The 22,215-nt window shown below is 41.8% G+C and overlaps 1 protein-coding gene across 4 annotated transcripts in view; it reads left to right on the plus strand.

Moving 5' to 3' along the window:
• Positions 1 to 22,215, plus strand: part of si:dkey-246g23.2 (solute carrier family 66 member 2) — a 73,803-nt gene that overhangs the window by 27,723 nt on the left and 23,865 nt on the right. For all 4 annotated transcript variants that reach the window (XM_035909945.2, XM_006795780.3, XM_006795779.3 and 1 more), the window contains exon 4: positions 12,998 to 13,214. In XM_035909945.2, coding sequence (XP_035765838.2) covers positions 12,998 to 13,214 — 217 coding nt within the window. The remainder of the gene's footprint in view (positions 1 to 12,997; positions 13,215 to 22,215) is intronic.

Raw genomic sequence — 22,215 nt, forward strand, 5'->3', positions numbered from 1 at the left:
TAAAGGTAAACTTTATCAATATTCATTTTATCTCATATCAAAGTCTCACACTCAGTCTTTCTCTCATTTCAGTTTTATTGTTGACAAACTGAACGGTTTGTATTACAGTCTAGTCCAACTTAACTGAATCAACCATCTGGTACAATTATAGCTATTCTGAACTATGCAGTTTATGAAAACTATGCAGCCCCTTCAGCAACTGAAGACTTTGAAAGTCAATTAAAACAAAATATAATTTTACATTAAATAAAAAAGTTTTAAACTTCATTAAAATAAAACATGTCTTAAATGAAAATAAGTAAACTGTCATGTTTATTAAACACATTTGGACAGTGAAGGAATGTCAGGATTCTTGCTCAGAAAAAGGATCAACATGCTCTGAAGTCAGAGCACAAAAACCTTTTTTGTAACAAAATATCGATTTCTGCTGTCCCTGTATCCATACATTATTAGCAAACAAAATATCACCATGCTACACAGTATCCATTTTCCCCACCCCTAGTATTTTGTAAATATAATAATAAACATGAATTCACTGTAACTGTGTAACTTTATTAGCAGCGTCCTCCTGAAATGCACCAACAACACTGAGAGTAACATCCTCCTCTCTGCCCCATAATGCTCTCTGGTCGCTATGGTAACGTGTAAACATTTCTTTCAAAATGAGACACAAAACTACAACGCAGGAAAAAACCATAAATTTCACACCCGAGCCTCAAGTCTCGCGGCCCGGCGCCAAACGACTCACGGACCGGTCGCCAGGGGGTTGGGGACCGCTGTGATAGAAGATATATTAATAGTAATAATTGTGTCGTACTGTTTGAGACAGGTATCATAACCAAATGAATTCCTGTCAAACATCAGCCTGACATCACACGGCCAACTCTGTCCAGCACTGGGAGCAGGTGTACGTGAACATCACACAATCAGACTCACAGATATGTTTTTGTTTCTCAATGTGCTGAGTGCAGCGAGAGCAACAGAAAACATTATTATTCTTGTACTTATCCTGGTGCATGAAGGGACATTAGCACAGTCAACTTTGCTGGACTTTGCAGCTCAGTGTCAGCTGTGCGCTCTGATGTATCAAACTCACAGCTCAGGCTCGTGGTACTCTGACAGCATGAGCTAGTCTGCAAAAGAACAGAAGCGAAGCCACGGATGTGTTTGCTTCATCTGAATCACCTGAAGTTGCTCCTGCTGAAAACAGACTCCGACCCGTCTGTTATTATCTTTAAAGTTTCTGAGAAGAAGATAATGAATAAAAAATGACTACTTTGGAGAAACTGAGGACTTTTCATCTGTTATGTCGGCGATGTTAGAAACGGGCCTCGTGTTTGGGATTAGAGGGTAACAAAGCACAGCTGCTCACTCAGCCTGTATCTGAAAAACATGTGAAACACAAGAACAACAGCACTTAATTTGAACCAATGTCATGCTTTCATTTTGCTGCAGACGGCAAATTCTAAGCAAAAAAACAACTTAAAAAAGAACTCGCTGAAGTGTCTCGAGGCCAAAACTACCTTCAAATTTGGGAATTTCAAAAAGGTTGAAGACATTTACGGATTGAACGGGCGTGCAAGGCGAGATAGAGGATTACGCAGCTGCTGTTGGGGCAAATGAAGGACAGTGGCAGCAAAAAAAGCTTTTAATCTTTGATTTTCTCTGCTTAATGGATTTTACAGTGTTAGAGAAATACAGAAGGACTGAGGGAGGATAAGAGTCATGCAAACATGTGCCAAGTGCTCCTTGTGACTTGAGGTTGGTTGCACAGTTTAGCTGTGTACTGCTTCTACTGTATATAATTTTGTTTCATTTCATTTTAAATGTACTCTTATTGTTCTAAGGCTCGTTATGTTGAACTGAATAAAATGAAATAATCGCACAAACACAAAAATTGCGCTCAGTCTTGCGAGAGCCTGACTGTGGTGGCCTGTGCAGATGGGGGTCATCGTTTTGTGCACAGCACGCACGGCTGACTGACTCACTCTAGTTTATCTCAGAGCTGCAGGTGGAAGCCGTCCGCCGACTTTCAGGGAGGGAGCCTGACAAAGGAACTAGTGTAAGAATGAAAAGGAAACTGGATTGTGGCGAGGATGTGTTTGAGAGTACGTTAAAACTGTGAGCGGCCCTGAAGCTGAAATAACGTTGCAGGTAGAAGCGACTCTTTGCATAAGTAGTGAAGCAGCACATGCTGTGATATGAAGCTCTTACAATTACTCTTCTATGTTGCTGTGAGTTATTAATGCTCATACAGCTCATTAGTTAGTCCTCATCTCAGTCAAAGGTTAAAGAGAACACACACACACACACTAATACACACACACACACACACACATACACATGCCTTCATCTTTAGTTAGCATCTACCTGGACTGATAGATGGAGGTCTTTACTGACATAACACACACAGACACACAATCTGGTACCCACACACCCTCACAGATGCACAACACCCCCTGAGATTGTCCTTCTCTCTCTCTCTCTCTCACACACACACACACACACACACACACACACACACACACACACACACACACGGGGTGTAAAAACAATCACTAGTGGAAAAATCAGTCATGGATCACAGGAAGGTCAAAGCCTCCCACCTTCAAAAAAGCGCTACTGCAGCAAAAATGACTGTTTGCTAAAAACCACAAAGAAAAGACTTTTAGCTCCTTATTTTCTTAAGTATTTTTCAGAGTTTGTCTTTCTCTTGTAGCAGCCAAAAGCACTGTAAAGCAGAATAACTCATTTAAATGGTAATAGTAACGTCGTGGTGTATTGCATTCACTGTTTATTCATTTTTAATCGCTTTAGTGAAAGCTACAAGTCTCCAGTTGTACCTCCTGCGTTTGCTGTTAAGGTGACAGAAGCTGCTCCTGCTGCATCCAGGACACCAAATATAACGTCGGCTGTTTGCCATTTGATGGCTGCTAACATTAGCATTGCTAATCTCTGTTGTACAAAGAAAAAGTCTTGCCCTTTGACCCTTCACCCCCCGGAGTACAACTTGTTGTATTATCTTTTGCGCACACAGGAACAGCTGTTTGGTGGTTGATTTGGAAACTGAAAAGTCCAACACATCCCATCAGACGTTAAGAGCTGTTTAACCTTCCAGGTCTGATTTGTGAATGTACCACGTCATAGTGCGGGGTGTTCACTGATTGTTGGTGGGTATATTTTGTATCCTGCATGCTTAAGGCAGCACTAGAGCTGGGCGATATATCGAGTTTTTAAAAAAATATCGATATATTTTTATACGAGATATAAGATGTGACAATATCCTTTATATCGATATAGTCTATGTTACGTTATAACTATACTTGTGGAGCCGCAAGTTTGCCTCTCTTTCGTCCACTTTTGTCTTTATGCAACATTACTCAGCCTCGCCCCTCCTTCACTGAACACAACTCCCCCTCCTCCCCCATCGCTTCACCTGCAGGAAGCGACAAGATGGACACGGCAAATCTCCGTTAACGAGTTACTGCGCATCGCCCCGTGCGTGGGGCTGGACGCCGTCAACGTGCTAGCTAGCTAACCACGCTAACGAGCTAACCACGCTAACGCCATGCAGCCCAGAGGCGCTGCACAGCCTGAAATCCTTTCATTTTCTCAAAAGTTGACAGCGCGCCTTATGTATGAATTCTGGTTGTGCTTGATGGCCGCGAACTGATTTTATGTGGTACACAGCGCTCAGCAATCTGTCAAAAAATGTTTTAGTACGACTTTGGTAAGCTACGGTGCTGCACCGGTTGATGGATTGTCAGAGCATTACGGCTACCGAGGAGCCTCGCGGAGTGATACGTACTGTGCTTCAACGTAATATTACCCTACTGTGTATAAGGACCATAAATGGCACCTGTTAAGAGACGTGGTTACGAAGAGGATTTCAAACTCCAGGCTGTCAGTCACACAGTAGAAGTTGGGAACAGAGCAGCTGTGAAATCTTTGTTATTATGCTCTGCATCTTTTAGTTTACATTTTGACTGCACAATTGTGAGCTTTTTGTTATGCACAAAAACAACATAGTTTTCTTTTATTTATGGAGCATTATTATTTAATAAATGCTGATAATTTATTTTTGAGTAAATTTTATGTACATCTATGCTGTATGTTAATAAAAGTGCCTGTGTGACATCTGGGACACAGCTTTGACTAAGAACTCTCTTTTTGTTCTTACTTTATGGCTTTAAAAAAAAAAAATCGAGATATATATCTTATATCGCCGTCCAGGTAAAAAATATCGAGATATAAATTTTGGGTCATATCGCCCAGCCCTAGGCAGCACCCTCACCTAACACAGAGGTAGAGACGCGGACTCACATGTGGTAAGTCAGCTGTTGTTCTTATGTTGCTTTATTTCAGGAAGAATCTGCAGTTTGTTCCACTCGGTTTAGGAAGAGAAAACTGAAAGAGGGAAGAGATTCAGTTTTCTGAAACCAGTTGCTTAATGCCAGTGTTCACAATTTGATGACAGCTTGGGGGCATTGATATTCCAGCCCATAGATTTGATTGGCTATCATTAGCCACCTTATGGCTTTCCCTTGACTGATTGCTTTTCCAGCCAAGTAATCTCAGTTTCAAGTGAGAGTGTGATGACGCTCTAAACCCAGAGAAATGGAGAGATTCAAAAGTGTGAACCCAGGTGACTCTCTTATCTTTCAGCCTTTCAGCTTACGGCACCTTTTTAAAAACGTTTTCCTTCATAAAGCCTCTGTTAAAAGGCTCACAATGCCTTAGCCTTGGGCATTCAGGCAAGCCACTGAGAACTATCGACTGCTGAATGCATTACTTGGATGTTTTTGCACGAATGAGTTTGATGATACACAGAACATTATGCAAATTTGCGTTCTTTCTGTGAGTAGATATTTATAAAAAGATGCACGCAGGCTTTTTAGCTTTGCCAGATGTGGCCATGCGGGGAGGAGAGACTTTACCGCTGTGCTCCGTGGGATTATTTTATTAATGTGCTGGACATAAAAGATTAATATAGAGGACATACTTACAGTAAATTGGGCACTGAAGCAACAAATAGAAAACCGTATTAAAATGTAAATTGAAAAGATGCAGCAACAGGAAACAAATTGAAATTAAAACAAAACATTGTTAAGATATCGCGCTAACAGACAGAAGCTAATGGAAATGAAAAAGACTGCATTAATTGCAGTGGACACTGAGTTTCCCTCGGTGATGTACGAGGATGAGATTTAACCTCTTTTCCTTTAAAGCACCAGCCTGAAGCAGTCTGTTAAGTAATCATGCTGAAAACGACCTTAATGGCATTTTCACAACTTGCGCTGTTTCGTTGTTTATTATATTTTTTACGTGTCCCACATACTCGGAACAAAAACATGTTTACTTGGAGCTTTCCTGGCAACTGGAAACGTCAATATAGGAGCCATCCTAAAGGGTCGAATGTTTTCTGTGTTGAACGACTGAGCACGATGGAAACGTTCTTCAGGAAATCACCTCATATTTCACAGAAATAGCCCCTTTTATTACCACAGATTACTCTTGTAATGCATAGCTACTTCAGAGCGTCCAGTTGTCGGCTCTTCTGTACTGTTGCATCTCAGAATTGTTCTTCACTAAGAAGAGTTTCAAGTGTGTTAAAAAAGGACAGAGGGTCCATATGAAACATTACTGGTAATATCTAGAGTCGAATTATGGTGATCGCTGCTTCCTTTTTATGTTCTGCTTTTTATTGCTTTTTTTTGACTGAATTGTTCTGTGCTCAAGTGAAAATGAATTTTAAATAGATTTTATAATCTGTGATCTTCATCTCAGTCAGCGTGACTCGACTGGAATATAGTAAAAGTTTGACCACAGGCTGTGTGTTCGTCCATCGCGAGCAAAATCTAAACTAGTTCAAGACAGTAATCTGCTGGGAAGGCAGTTTATTTATTTATTTATGTGTGTGTGTGTGTGTGTGTGTGTGAGTGTGAGTGTGTGTGTGTGTGTGTGTGTGAGTGTGTGTGAGTGTGTGAGGCCCAGTGTGTTTTACATTCTCACTATATCCTAATGAGTGGACATTTGCATTATTCAGAGAGCTGGCGGAGCAGTGGACCCTTTCCTGTCTGTCTTCTCTCCTGTTCAGTTAGTGAACCGAGCTGGGAAAACAAGACCCCCCCACCCCATCCCACCCCCCTTTATGTGGTTTTTCATCTGTTGGAGAGAGAGAGCATTCGACTGGTTCAGTGATTTTCTGCCCATCCAAATGATTGCAGAGCTCCTGCAGCGTCCCCATTAAAACCTATGAAGGAGGCGTGTCTGTTCCTCATGCTGTCGGTATTCTGTGTAATCGGAAGGTGTAATTTACCGGTCGATCTACGTCCCTACCCTCACCTATGGCCACGAGCTGTGGGTAGTGACCGAAAGAACGAGATCGCGGATACAAGCGGCGGAAATGAGCTTCCTCCGAAGGGTGGCTGGCCTCTCCCTTAGAGATAGGGTGAGAAGTTCGGCCATCCGGGAGGGGCTCAGAGTAGAGCCGCTGCTGCTCCACATCGAAAGGAGCCAGCTGAGGTGGTTCGGGCATCTGTCAAGGATGCCTCCTGGGCGCCTCCTGGGTGAGGTGTTCCAGGCATGTCCCACCGGGAGGAGGCCCCGGGGCAGACCCAGGACACGCTGGAGAGATTATATCTCTCGGCTGGCCTGGGAACGCCTTGGTGTTCCCCCGGATAAGCTGGAGGAGGTGGCTGGGGAGAGGGAGGTCTGGGCTTCTCTGCTTAGGCTGCTGCCCCCGCCACCCGGCCTCAGATAAAGCGGATGAAGATGGATGGATGGAAGGTTGCCGGTTCGAGCCCCGGCTTGGACAGTCTCGGTCGTTGTGTCCTTGGGCAAGACACTTCACCCGTTGCCTACTGGTGGTGGTCAGAGGGCCCGGTGGCGCCAGTGTCCGGCAGCCTCGCCTCTGTCAGTGCGCCCCAGGGTGGCTGTGGCTACAATGTAGCTGCCATCACCAGTGTGTGAATGTGTGGATGACTGGATGTGTAAAGCGCTTTATAAATACAGGCCATTTACCATCTGTGGAGCTGTGTTGAGGAGGCAAAACCAAACTGCGGCTCAGTTCACAGATTCTGACACGGCCGCCGACCTCAGCTCCTGGATTAGATTAGAATACGGTGAGGAAGTTAGTTGCTCGTTATCTAAACCGTCTTTACTGATTACAGCGATCTCAAAAGTCCACTCCATCCAACACGTCCCACAACAGTCCCATCCATCCGCAGATTAGGCCAGCGAGCCGAGCAGCGAACAAGACAGCCTACAAGAGATGTCGAACAGCAACTTTCACACATCTTAAAATACACAGAGCAGACGCCACAGAGCTAAGTCGTCGTACACACAGACTGACAGTGCTGAGTCGGCACATCTCAAAGCTCTCTAGCTGTCAGCGTCAATTCCCATCTCGTCTCTGCTCTCTGTTCCACGCTGCTCTCTCTGTCTGCTAAGCCTGATGGGAAATTAGTTTAGCTTCTCTGCTGTCTATCTCAGGACTACTCTTTGACTCAGGCACCTTCTCCAGTTCTCTATATTTGCTTCCATCTCTAATCACCTTTTCCAGCCTCTGTGCAGCCTGCATCAAACAGCCATTGAAATAATGTCTGGAGTTGTACGCTGTAGCTCCTCCCACTGAGCACGCGCAGGTATCGACAGCTTTTACTCATTAAATTGTTTCATCTCCACTGACCTTCGTGTAAACAAAGACTCTGTGTCAAGGAAGAGTGCCTCCTCACCTCCTGGCACTTCGGAGTCTCTGGGGTCTTTGAAGTTTGCCTCTGGTCTTCAGACACACCAGACAAGGAGGGAGCTCTTTGAGAAAGGCGGTCACTTGCCCTTCCCGACGAAAGGATTCCAATATCGTGAGGGAAAAGGTGAAGTGGTCAGATGTCGTCTTCTCTCTTGGTTGTACTTTTTAAAGGCTTTACAAAAGAGAGAGGGGGGTGCAGGGATAAAGAAGGGGAAGTCGGCGTGTTGCTTAATGTATGAAAATCTACTCTCATTGGTGCAGCATCTCGATACCTCACCACCTTGTCCTCATTCTTAAGGAAATGAAGCAGCTCTTAATTTTGTGATAAAGGCCAACCTCTCCTGGCACTTCCCTCCCTCTGCCAAGCGCCGGTGGCTGCAGTAGCTCAAGTCAGGTCTGTTTATTCGTGCGGAGCATGAAACACAGCAAATGCTGTCTGAGGGGCTGCACAAAATCAGACAACAGTCCAAAGAAATTAAGCTATTAAGAAGTAATTAAAACAACAAATTAACTCAGTTAAAACAATTAAGATGCTATTTGCCCGTCAACAGGGGTCTTTAATATTGTAAACAAAAGATAAGCTTGAAGCTGGGACTAATCTGAAAGTAAAAGGATGAGGGGGAAGCTGGAGTGACTGTTCCAAGCGTCAGTCACTCCAGCTTTTTCTAGCCCGTACCGGATTGCAGAGAGTTCACTTTGGGAAATCTGAGTCACCTTCTCAAGGTGATTAAAGACAGGAACAGTTTACGTCAACCTTAACCTGAAGTCTGTGACAGCAGATTTGACCTGCAGTAGGGGTGGGGGGAAAAATGGATACTATGTAGCATCGTGATATTTTAATAATATTGTATCGTGCGTTAAGTATTGTGATAATATCGTATCGTGGGATGTATGGTGATTCCCACCTCTAACCTGCAGGTCTAATTTATTTCTTACACGTGGTTTTCAGCATGATGCCAAACTTTATCGAGTTGCACTTCCTGGTTTATTTTCAGGTTGACAGAGTTTTGTGAGAGCTGAGCACATTGAGGATATTCAGCCGGTTTAGAGAAGTCCTTCAGATGAAAATCGGACACAACAATAAGGTCCAAAATCCACATGTGCTATTATTATATTATTATATTGTTATATTAGATTAGTCTTCTTTAGGAGCGGATGGACTGTTTACTTCTTCACTCTCAACTTGATTTATTTCTTTCACGGTCCAATCACGGAGGAAAGGGATATTTTAGTCTTACGTCGGGGGTTTCAGCTTAGTTAAAGCTAACAGGGAAATAAGCCCGCTGGCGTTCTTAAAGATGTTATTGACAGATTTAATGGTGTTAATTATAACGATCTGCTTTGTTAAAAGCTTTCTCATTTCTGCTCATCTCATAGTTTGTGATGGACGACACAAGTCTGTCCAGAGAGGCGATATTTGTCCTGTCGCATGTGTGTAAGGAAAGGTTAGAAAGATTCCACACATAAAAATCCAACTTCCAGCATTTTGGTTCTCATTAGCTCAGTTCCTGGAAGTCTCATTCTGACCACTCATGCATCTGCAGTGTGCACTGGATTTCATTTTGGGAATGAGGACATTCAGATGTGGCATGTGTGAAACTTGGTGAGGAAGGTAGTGATGGTCCAGCCAAAAACCCACAAAACACAAAACAGCTCAGCTCGTCTGAAACGAGCCACCGCAGTGTGAAGTGTTTCCACTGAATGTGAGATGGAAACACGTCAGCATGAGATTTTTAATAAACTATGAAGAAATAAAAGCCACTAATAGACTTGTGTTGTTTAATATTTCAGAAGAAAGTTATCATATAACTTTTCTACATGTATATACATTTGACTCCACTTGTGCTGTCTGATGAAGGACACAGTAAGAGTACAAATATCAGCTTATCGTAGTAACAGAAACATTGCTGTGTTTGAATCGTAACAATAAGTTTGTCTCTCAGCATGTCTGATCTATTCATCTGACACAAGTAAAGAAAATGCAGTTTAATACCTTTTGTAGAAGCCTACATGCAGTTTAATTTGAAATGTATGCTTTTATTTTGATAGTGCAGAAAAAACAGGAAGTTGGGTGAGAGGAGAGTGGAGCCACATGGTTTTTTGACCTGCAATCTCTCTTCATCCATTTTGAATTGAGCTTTATAAATTTCATAATTTGGAATTCTGTTGCTGTGTACTAGCAGCACGGTGGCACGGTGGTTAGCACTGTTGCCGCACAGCAAGAAGGTCCTGAGTTCAATTCCGACATCAGGCCGGGGTCTTTCTGTGTGGAGTTTGCATGTTCTCCCCGTGTTTGCGTGGGTTCTCTCCGGGTACTCCGGCTTCCTCCCACCGTCCAAAGACATGCAGCTTGTGGGGATAGGTTAATTGGATAATCCAAATTGTCACTAGGTGTGAATGTGCGAATGAATGTGAGTGTAAATGGTTGTCTGTCCCTGTGTGTTGGCCCTGTGACAGACTGGCGACCTGTCCAGGGTGTACCCCGCCTCTCGCCCTATGACAGCTGGGATAGGCTCCAGCGCCCCCCGCGACCCTGAAAAGGATAAGCGGAAGCGAATGGATGGATGGATGGATGGAATTCTGTTGCTGTGTACCTGTTTGGACTTTTGAAGTAAATATTGAGAAACTATCAAGGACTGTTGTTTTGTTTTTTGTTTTTTGGATATGGAAAGAGGGACTAAGGGGAGCGTCAAGCTAAGGCTCCATTCGAAGGAAATCTACATTAGTCAAAAAACCATGTGGCTCCACTTGCCTCTCGCCCAACTTCCTGTTTTTTCTGCACTATCAAAATAAAAGCATACATTTCAAATTAAACTGCATGTAGGCTTGTACACCTTTAATAAGTTTCTAATGAATGTTGTGAGTCTGCGATCATTTCTTTTCTTACAGCATTGCTGTCTCTAATTGTTACACTTCGATTATTTTAACTGGAATCAGGACTGATGTCTTGATCTTCCTCAGATTTCTTCCACTGTTTTCTCTCATTTGATTTGATAGTCTGGGGTCGGAGTGTGAATGTTGGGATGTTTGCTTATACAAACGAAACTGAATTGAAATGATTTATTTTTAGTTTAGCTGACAGCAAACTAAATGATTAATTCCACCTTAAGTCTTAGTCTGGATTAATTCATTCTTAAAAGATGAATTGATTAATTTGGAATGAAATAATTCTTCTTTTTCTTTTGTGTCATTTTGAATGCCGCATCTGTATTTTACCATCTTGGTTGAACCAAAATGCAATTTGAAGACATCTGTGTGTCTGATGTCTTCTTAATGATTGTTTTTTGTTCATTGAGTAGATCACAGTAGACACCAGGATAGAGCACAGAAGCATCATTCAAACCGTACAAGTAAAAAACATCAGCTGACACAGAAACTTCAGTTTGTCAGCTTAAAATCACCTACATCTACACACCTACACGCCCCTATTTTTGCTAATGCGCTCTTATTTAGTCATCAAGCCCCTCTAGCTGATGTCAGCCGGTTTTCCACGGTCATACATACACAGTGAGAGATTGTCCATCATCTCATATAATGGTCCACTGGTACAATACTGAGGGTTGATGGGAATTCAGCTGTAGTGAGCCTAATGTTCCCGCTCATAAGATTTCCTTCTGAAGCACGTGGAGGAGTCGCTGATAGACCACAGTGTGGCTGTTCTCGTGTTCAGTTTTACTTCACAGTCACACTGACTCACTTTTTCTTTAATGTTTCTGCAAGCTAACAAAAGCTGTGGTCTTTTAATTTTCCTCTGAATTGTAACGGCACACATGATAAATATGCTTGTGTCAATGAAAAGGTTTAAAGGTAATAAACTTAAATGTATAGCTCAGCCTTGCTAAAGGCCAATTTATTACAAAGTAATAGAAATGTTAAAGCTTTTGATAATCTCGTTTTTCTTTGTTCCATTCACGTATGCATGTGCTCAGTGTTGGTTTTAGTGCCATCTTTGCAGAAATCTATGCATCCTGTAATGAAATGTCCTCATTTGTCCTTCTTTTTTGTCTCAATCACTCTTCTTTTCCCATCCTCACATAGCGTAAGCGTGTCGTTACCCTTCAGCAGCCACACACACGCTTACATATATCTCTGTTTCATCATCTCTGCTTTCTGTTTCTCTTTTTCAGAATCTTTCATTTTCTCTGTTCTCCTCTCGTCAACCGTTTCTTTCATTTTTGACTAGAGTCCAAAAACCGTCGATTACCAGTAGGGCTGCCACGATTAGTCGACTCGTCACGATTAGTCGACTATCAAACTTGTCCACGACTGATTTAATAGTCGACGCGTCGTTTGAAGCTTTGTAAGATCCCAAAAGACGCAGGAATAAGTAGTAGGATTTAAGAGTGTAATAACGGACTGAAACAGAAGATGGCAGCACTGCATGTACAAGGATGCCAGCTGCCGTTAAACCCCGAAGTAGAAGAAGCTGTGTCCCAGAATTCATAGCGCAGCCCAGCTCAGTTGTTAACAATGGCGGCAGCTAGTTAGTTTTAATATTACTCTTATTATTCTTTCTGGGTCACAAAATAAACGTTTAACATATTTTCAGGCGAGAATGTAGCTGTGTAAACCTCAAATATCTGCTCAGTTTATCAAGACACCACATATTTTCAAAAGCGCTCCGACGTTTTTGGAGACGTCTGTTACCCACTAGCTCGATAGCTAGCCGGGGGCTAGGCTCACTAGAGCCGTGAGAACACCGGACTCCCGCTAATCGTTTTCAAACCCACCGCCGTCTTTCGCTACTCAGGTTAAACATGATATATAAGTCACTTAGATAACTTAAAAATGTTATTGTTTGGCTTTTTGTAGTATTTTATTGGTTCCTGAGTAAATCGGTTTGGCTGAGATTAAAGTTATAGTTTTTACACAGCTGAATAAACGTCAAGCAGACAGCTGATTATCAGAAATATACTCTGGTGTCCTGTTATATTTTAGATAGCAAGGAGTTTATTAAACTCCATTGAAACAATCTGCAAATGTCATTAAAATTTAATAAACTATCATCTTGTCTTTATTTTTAGTTAGCACATACCTTAAACACTTAAAGCTGTAAACTAATGATAGTTATATAAGAGCAGATGCTGCTGGTGCAATAAGCTGTACGTTTTACGTCCAATGGATGATGATCTGATTAGTCGACTAATCGCAAAAATAATCGGTGACTAGTCGACTATCAAAATAATCGTTTGTGGCAGCCCTAATTACCAGTAAATGTTTGTCTGCGTTTGTATCTCCCGATTATAGACCTGAACTTGCATTACTTCTGGAAGTGGAGCGCCTTTGAGGACTACCTCCTCTTCTGCTTCGGCTTCACCGTCGTGTGTGCAGTCATCACCCTGCTGCTGCTGGACTCTGTGATGTTTGTGGAGACTTTGGGTTCGCTGGCAGTGATGTTCGAGGCCATGCTGGGCGTCCCGCAGCTGCTGCAGAACTTCCATAATCGCTCCACAAAAGGCATGAGGTACAGTGTGCTCCAAGGTCGAACAGAGCTCTGCTCACTGGCATACAGAGGCACAGTCTACTGACTTCACTCCTGTCAGGGAGTCTCAGCAGTGATTTATATTCTCATGAACACATTATGCTAATAAGGTCATTTATAGCTACTGAAGTCTCCGTGAAAAGAAAATGGAGAGTCACATGCATCTTAATTTCACTAATGAAATCATTTTTTAAATGTTTGAATTCTTTTAAGACAATAATTATAAGAAAATTGTTTTATTTTATTTTATTTAACAATTCAAAGCCAAACAGAAAAATTGAAAACCTACAAATGTAAAAATTTATATTTTTTAGTCTTAGGACTGTGAACTGCTTACTAACAGTATGTGTCAGCACAAAACTATCTCATGGCATTAAAAGGTTAATGTCAGCATCATGTTTGTGATGTATTGTTTGTAGTTGGACTTAGCGTGTTTGCTTTTGTAAGAGTTTCAGATCAGGTCATGCAAATGTGCTTTATTTTGTGAAAATTGTCCTGAATTCAGGGTAAAAAGAAGAAGCATGTGTTACTTTGTGTCCCACTTGGTTGTGATAGTTGCTGCTTAGGAGTGTAAATTTACTTGTAATGAGAGGCTTTTAAAAACAAGTGTGTAATCAGCACTGGTGGATCGCTCAAAGGTGTGAGGATCGTGCCCAAGCTCTGGCTGTGCGTTGTAGCTCTTCACCCTGCATTTTTAGAGCCGTGCACGACATATTTCCAGTCTTCAAGAACACTAGTATTTGGATGAAAACAGAGCAGATCTTAACTAAACCGACTGTCTGAGCTGAGGCAGAAGGAGAGTCCTGATACGAGATGTATAGCAGAATGTGTCTGCTTGTACAGGAACTGTTGCCACAATCTAGAAGATTATCAAAAACTTATTGTCATTCAGCTGCCTCTCATTGATCTGAGTTACCATGCTTTCCACAGTACCAGCACTTACACGGTATTATTTTGGATAGTGGGCTACTTGCACCCTCTTCAACTTGCTAATTTGTGGTGCTCTCGGTAGAATGCTGGCATTATTTAAATGGACTGTTTGAGTCTTTGTAAATTAGCATATTGTTAGTAGATCATCTGCAGAACTTTTTACTCCCATCAGAGCATTTTTGTGTGCACGAAAGGACGAGAGCACGAAGTCGCATCAAGGATAGAAACAACTGGGTTATGCTGCTAACACAACATGCCAGGGCTCGCAAAATTGCTAGCCCGACGTTCCAGGGCTAGTGATTTTTCCAGTCGGGCTACCAAAATCTATCTCTGCCCTGCCCGTCGGCCTATCGTAGGAAGGAAAAATATATGTCAATGCTTTTGCATTCTTTCGGAAATGTAGCTGGGTAATTATGTCATTGGCATCGGTGAGCCACTGTCAATGTGACATATTGAAATCGCGTTTGAATTTGCGCTTGTTTTTTGCTTTCACTTTGCAATCGCGCAAACTGTGTATAGAGAGCGACAGCACTGATTGGTGAGTGATGATAATTTGCGCACCAATTCCTCTGACATCATCTTATCAATCGTTAGCTTACTATGCAAACATGACAAGTGAAATCTCCCGCAGCTTAAACATGTGAGAGGTTGATCGCAGAGAATCGCTGAGCGTTATGTGAGTGCGTGTGTAAAAGCAGCAGGATATATATTTTAGTTCTGCTGAGCCAAATAAGACAGGTCAGGGTGAAGAAGTGACAGCCAAAGAAAAGCTTACCACAAAACGGAAAAGTTATGACAAATCAGACTATAAGGCAAAAAGAAAGTGCAGCTTTATGGTTTCATGGACAAAAGAATTTCTGTGGCTGCAATATGACGAGCTAAATAACCAGGGCTACCAAGTGGTCCGCAGGTGCGCATTCGCTGTCAAAATAAAAAAGATAAGAAGTTGCAACGCGTGTTTGCATACATAAGATTTTCAGGAGGAGGACAGACATTTGTTTAGAACTCTTAAAGATGTCGAAGAAGCTCCTTTAAGCAATTACTTTGGTGTTCCTCCACCTCCAAAGAAATGTCAGAAGGAGTCCGAACCACAAAAGAAGCGCGTATTCTCGGAAAAGTGGTTGCAGGAGGTGAGCTGGCTTCAAACAAATGATGAACGCACAGCGTCTTTTATTTTGACAGCGAATGCGCACCTGCGGACCACTTATGTGCACCCGTGTAAATAACATAATGTTCTGGGTGTGTTGTTGGTTTTCCCTCGATTTCTGAGTCGACAAGCGCCTTTGTTACTGGGACCAGTCATTTTAAGAAAGGCCCCCATTAGAACCCATGAGAAATGCAAGAAATGCATTATTGCTCAGTCTGCAATATCTTTCCCAGAACAAACACCAATTGCAAATAACAAACTAAAAATAAACCTGAAAATCTGTTTAGAACAGCTACTATGTTGCAAAGAGTGAACTACCACTGGCACAATGTAGCAGTCTTTGCAAACTTCAAAAAGCAAATGTCCTCGATCTTGGTTCCACTTGCCTCTTACCGTGACTTCAGTGGAAATTTCAGATTCAGGATCTGACACAGACTGATTTATGTTCACAGTTCTTACAAGTTCATAGAAATTTCTGTTCAATTAGAACCAAGTATTTGAGTTGATGATTGTAATTTTTATACAATGTTGTAATTTGTGTTTCAACAATTTTTGGATTAATGTTTCCGTTACAATATTATACTTTAATGTATAATATTGTAACGGAAACAAAACATCAATCAAAAAAATTGCTCTCTTTTTTATTTGGGCTACTTAAATTTGTTTTGGGCTACCAAAAACTGAAGAGTCCCTGCCCGAAGGGCTACCAGGGATTTTGAAATTTTGCGAGCCCTGCATGCTAATGCTAAGCTAGCCAAGACTTAGTGTCTGCTGATCCCAGCTCAGCAGCCAGACCCTGAACAGGCTCCAGGCTCTGCTTCTAGAGTCACCGTGATGATCACATCAAACTCTCGCTGTGCTGGTTTTTATCTTTGCTTTCTGGTGTCAGCTTTGTCTTCATACCCCAATACTAAGAGAAAGATCGTATGTGTGTCATTAGGGATTTGTGTTGTGTGCATCTGTAGCTTGAAGGTTTATATTTTTAAATGGTAATTTTGAGACAATGTGTTCAAGTCGTTTTATGGAGAAATGGGAAAGTAATGAAATGAGATTTGTGATGAATTACTTTCTGTATTTGATATGTTGCCTAGCGATGGTGGTGACTCTCAAAGTGGAGCCAGTGAGAACCAATCAGATTGATTGTCTTTATCCTCTCTTCCTTCTCTCACTCCAACCAATCACAGCAGATGGCCCCGCCCCTCCCTGAGCCTGGTTCTGCCGGAGGTTTCTTCCTGTTAAAAGGGAGTTTTTCCTTCTCACTGTCGCCAAAGTGCTGCTCATAGGGGGTCATATGATTGTTGGGTTTTTCTCTGTATCTATGAAGCGCCTTGAGGCGACTGTTGTTGTGATTTGGCGCTATATAAATAAAATTGAATTGAATTGAATTGAATTGAATAAGCAATATCGATAATGGAACTGGAATCTCTAAATTCTATCATTTCACATCCCTAACAATGAAGAATTTAAAAATCTAATGTTGCTCTAATATTGAAAGTATATTGCAAGTAAAGTGGATTCAGCTTTAGCATTAGTTTCTGTCAGATATCTAAAATGTCACAGAGAAAGCTAGCCTAGATGCTTTTAGTATGTGACCAGAGCAAATGCAGGTTTTCTCCAAAAGACTAAAACTAAATCAGTCTCGTGCCAAAATCGACTGTCTGTTTAAAGACAGGAAACACCAAAATATGAGTGACAGTTATTAGTATTAGAATTAACATTACCACCAATGAACAGATCCCTTAGAAGATATAGTATAGAATTATTTTTAAAAGCGACATTTAGAAGGGATCCCTTAGGTTTGGGTCACCCCCACTTAAAATTCAAGGTTTCAAGGTCACCTTGAATGAGAAGAGAAAGCAGCAGGTGGAAACGGGAGGCAACGAAACCCTCAGCTTACATTATGAATGCTTTCCCAGTTAAGATTGTGTCAGAGTGAGTTAAGGTCAGTGAGCATGCTTATTAGCCTGTCAGGTAAATGACTGTGAGATCAATTACACTCCTAATGGCTCAGAACCTCATGCTGATTATGATCATTATTTCCTTATTATGTCTGTCGTCAGTATAAAATCTGTGTTTATTAATATGCATTTATAAAAAATACTTTTAATCTCTAGGAAACAACTGGCATCTTTTCATGAGGTTTTCAGGAAGTTACTGAAGTTGGTTAACATTCATACCAGGGGAGCGTGGTGAAGAAAGAAGAGCTAAAATTAGGAAATTACAGTGACGTCAGCTGGAAGTAGCAACTCTCGTCGGCGCGGGGTTTTTCCTTTAGTCGAGATTCCTTTTTGTAAAAATGCACAATGGATACATAATGTGTGTGTGTATATATAACGTGTGTACGTGTGTTCCTGTCTAGCTGTCTTTGTGAGGACTGAAATCTGCATTCTACTATACTTGTGAGAACCAACAGTCACTTGTGAGGTCACACAACCCGGTCCTCAGAAATTTGAAGGCATTTAAAGACATTTTTGAGGCTCAAAATGTGGTTTTAGTGTCAGGGTTACAATTAGGTTATGGTTAGGTTTAGGGTTAGGCATTCATTTTTAATGGTTAGGGCAGTGGTTCCCAAACTTTTTTTGCTAGGCCCCCCTTTGTTTTACAAGAAAAATGTCCCCCCCATCCCCGCCGTGCGCACACACACGCACGCTCAAACACGCACGCTCAAACACATCCTCCAACCACAAACACCCATCTTTTGCTCCATTGTGGTTTATTTCACACCTCAAACATTTAGTAAACAATTAAACAAATACAAGTAATCTGCAATAAATTACAGGTAGTAATAAAATAAACTACTAACTCTTTTACGCTACGTCCACACCTACACGGGTATTTTTGAACACGCAGCTGTTTCGTCCACGTAAACGGCGTTTCGAATCACTGAAAACTGAGATTTTTAAAAACTCATTTTTTGCGTTTACGTGTGGACGAGGAATACAGAGTTCGTCACGCAACGTCAAAGGTATGCGCCTTTTTCACGTCACGCTGTGGCCACGTTATTGTTTACATGAGATGAATTGCAGATAGAGACAAAATACTGTTAATCTGACTGTCTGCAGGTTTTACACGCAGTTACTGTCCCTCCATTTACAAAGGCAGAGGCGTCACGCTGTGATTATTTTACACGTAGTTGTTTTTTTCCTGTGTAATAATATTAAACATTGATGTCAATACATTTTTCAAAAAATGCCTCTCTGTGCAAAATAGGTTTAAACACATAAACAACTGTGGGATCCTGTTTGTGATTTGAACAGGGGGAACAAATTGTGGCAGGATCAGCCTGATGTTATTTGTATCCTGTAACTTTACTGTATACAGAGCAAACATCTCCAACATGTCAGGAGTAGTTAGTCATTACAACAAGTGTTTGTGAACTAAAAATCAAGAATGTGGGATCCTGTTTGTCCGTGATTTAAACAGCCCAGCGCTGCTCCTGATGAAGGGAAAATCAATCCTGCAGGGAGACCTACCTCAGCACTTGTGCAGATGAAGCCAAAGGAAGATTTGCTTCATCATATTTTCTAGTCTTTGGCTCAGAATGAAGTTGATTTGGAAACATATTCAGCGACGCTTCATCTCCTGCTTTGAGTTTCTGTGGCGCCCCGTGCTAGCAGTGTCCAAGCATTTTGTTTTTTTTTCCCCTTTTCATACCTCGTACCCCCCCTGCAATGGCTCTGCGCCCCCCCTAGGGAGCGGGCCCCACACTTTGGGAAGGCCTGGTTAGGGTAAGGGGCTAGGGAAAGCATTATGTCAATGAAGGTCTTCACTAAGATAGCTGAACGGGGTTGTGTGTGCAGATTGTTAGCTATAGCAGTAGACTTATAACTTACATTTTGATCCATGTGCATTTACTATAAAAATGAATTAATATTTCAAATATCATGAACTGATTGGTTTTGCTGTGTAAATATTTGCATTATATTTTGCAAGATATGACTCCAACATGAAGAATTATGGAGCTATTTTTAGTGTGTTTTGAGGTGAGAGGGGACCCGTGATATACTGTCAATGATTTCCTATTAGAGACGTTTGCTTTGTCTGCACTGAGCAGCAGAGTGACCGGTGTGTACTGTATATCTTTATATCTTCAGTATGTCCCCACTTCCTCTTCAAATTGCCATCCATGCTTTCTGTAACTACCTGCACATACTGTGTCACACCACCTGCATCTCTGATTGAATTTTTATCTTCAAGTTGCTGTTTTATGGTTTACTGTTCTCTCGCAGTTATTTACCATTTCACCTGTCCTCAGGATCCAGGCTTGAACCTGAACATCACACAAAGATTGGCAACACAAAAGGTCTTTGAAGTTGGGAACATCAAATCCTTAAACTCAGATACGTGAAAGTCCCCAAAAATAAAAAAGGAAGTCAGCTGTGTTTGTGTAGGAGGTATGAGCTAATCATAGAGTAATACTGCACAGTATTGGATGACTCATTCCAGAAGATTATGCATTTTCAACAGGAATATTTCATAATTTCAGTATAGATATTGGCTTTATGGCACAAATGTTGCTGACGGTTGGAAACGGCACAGATGATCCCTCGCGATGCATACGTGAGGATTTTCCAATTTCTAGATATTAAACACTGTTTTCCACACGACAGTGTGGCACACAATCAGCACTTGCTCTAATGCTATCCCAGGTGTAACAGTAGCTTGTTTTTGTGCACTCACATTCCCCTGAGCCCTATTACAGAGGTGTGATGCTGAGTGTATGGATCTGTTTCATGAAGGACTCTGCACCTTTTCCAGTTCACCCAAATAATGACTTTCCAGGAGATGCATGCAAAAGTCAAGTAAAGGATGTGAAAGAAGCATCGAGTATATTTGACAGTTTGTTTAATATGTTTCCAGGCAACATTTTTTCATTTGTGCATATGTGTGCACACTCATTCTGCTACTAATACTAGGAAAATTAAAGAGGTGACAGTTCAGTGATGAAAAAATCCAACAAAAAAGCAAAAGACTGGATAAGCCTGACGTGATTGGCAAGGAAAATTAAGTGTAGGTTTGAAAAAGTATTAATCCAAAGGGTTAATGTCATTAGCAAAATCTAATTAGTGTCAGGTATCAAGAGACGAGGTGGAAGCTCCAAATCAATGAGGATGAACTGAAAGCACAGGTTAGAGACACTTATTAAAAAGAGGAGAAACGTGAGAGGAATTGATGATTAAAAAGAAATCCATGTTGTACTTCATGGCGTCCCCCAAGAGACTCTGGTCTGCACCTTGAATTTAATGCGTAAATTGTTGTTTTTCTCTGGGATTCAAAAATCAAAATTACTTTCGTCGTCTTCTCCTTTTCTTCCTCCTCCTCCTTTCGGCCGGTCCCTTTAAGGGTTGTGACATTGAGTCATTTGCCTCCATCTCATCCTATCCTTAGTGACAGCTACTGTCACACCAACCCTCTGCACGTCCTCCTTCAATACATCCATGAGTCTTGTCTTCTTCTGCCTGGCAGCTCCATCTTCAGCATCCTTCGCCCATCATATACACCGTCCCTCCTCTGCACCTGTCCCAGCCATCTCATCTCACCTCTCTTTGTCTCCAAATTGCTCAGCCTGAGCTGTCACTCTGAAAGAGTAATCAGGCTGGTGACTGTCTGAGTATCAGAACTCTGTAACTGCTCCGTGCTCTGTCTTTTTGTCAGTTCCACCGTCTCCCAAACCATACCTCACAGCAGGTCTCACTAGCATCTTGTCATCCTCCCCTTTCACTCTTGCTGCTGTCCTTCTATCACAAATCACCTCTGACACCCACTCCACCCTACCTGCATCCGTGTCTTCATGTCTCTTGACTGCTGCCTATTGCTTTGTAATGTCAAGTTGACCCTTAAGTGTTTAAACTCATCTACCTTCACCACCTCTACTCCTTGCACATGTATTCTGTCCTTTCATTCCTATTTTCTCCAGAGCATACCTCTACCTCTCCAGGCTCTCTTCCACCTGCTCCCTACTCTCAGTACAGATCACAGTGTCCTCTGCAAACATCATAATCCAGATGGCAGTCCTCATCTGTTTATAGATGAGGGCTGCCAGGATTAAGGATTCATTTTAAAGTTCTTTTATTGGTTTTTAAATCTTTAAATGGTCTGGCACCTGCGTATCTGTCTGATTTGCTGAAGCCCTATGTCCCCACTCATTCGCTCCGGTCAGCTGAGCAGCTGTTGCTCTCAGTCCCCAAATCACGGCTGAAACTGAGAGGAGACTGAGCGTTCTCTATCGTGGCTCCTAAGCTTTGGAATAATCTTCCTCTTCACATTAGGCAATCAACATCAGTGCTGGTTTTTAAATCCAGATTGAAAACGCATTTTTATTCACTGGCTTTTGACTCAGTGGTTGACTGACTTTTATTTTATTGTTTTTGCTATGTTTATTATTTTATCGTATTTATTATTCTTATGGTATCTATTATGTTTCTATTGTTCAGCACTTTGGTCACGCGTTGTTTTAAGCTTTGTAAGATCCCAAAAGACACAGGAATAAGTAGTAGGATTTAAGAGTGTAATAACGGACTGAAACAGAAGATGGCAGCACTGCATGTACAAGGATGCCAGCTGCCGTTAAACCCCGAAGAAGAAGAAGCTGTGAATTCATAGCGCGGCCCAGCTCAGTTATCAACAATGGCGGCAGCTAGTTAGTTTTACTATTACTCTTATTATTCTTTCTGGGTCACAAAATAAACGTTTAACATATTTTCAGGTGAGAATGTAGCTGTGTAAACCTCAAACATCTGCTCAGTTTATCAAGACACCACATATTTTCAAAAGCGCTCCGACGTTTTCGGAGACGTCTGTTACCCACTAGCTCGATAGCTAGCCGGGGGCAGGGCTAGCTATCGAGCTAGTCGCTAGTCCCGGCTAATCGTTTTCAAACCCACCGCCGTCTTTCGCTACTCAGGT

Source organism: Neolamprologus brichardi, chromosome 7, assembly GCF_056152115.1.
Source record: "Neolamprologus brichardi isolate AB-2024 chromosome 7, ASM5615211v1, whole genome shotgun sequence".
Classification (NCBI taxonomy): domain Eukaryota; kingdom Metazoa; phylum Chordata; class Actinopteri; order Cichliformes; family Cichlidae; genus Neolamprologus; species Neolamprologus brichardi.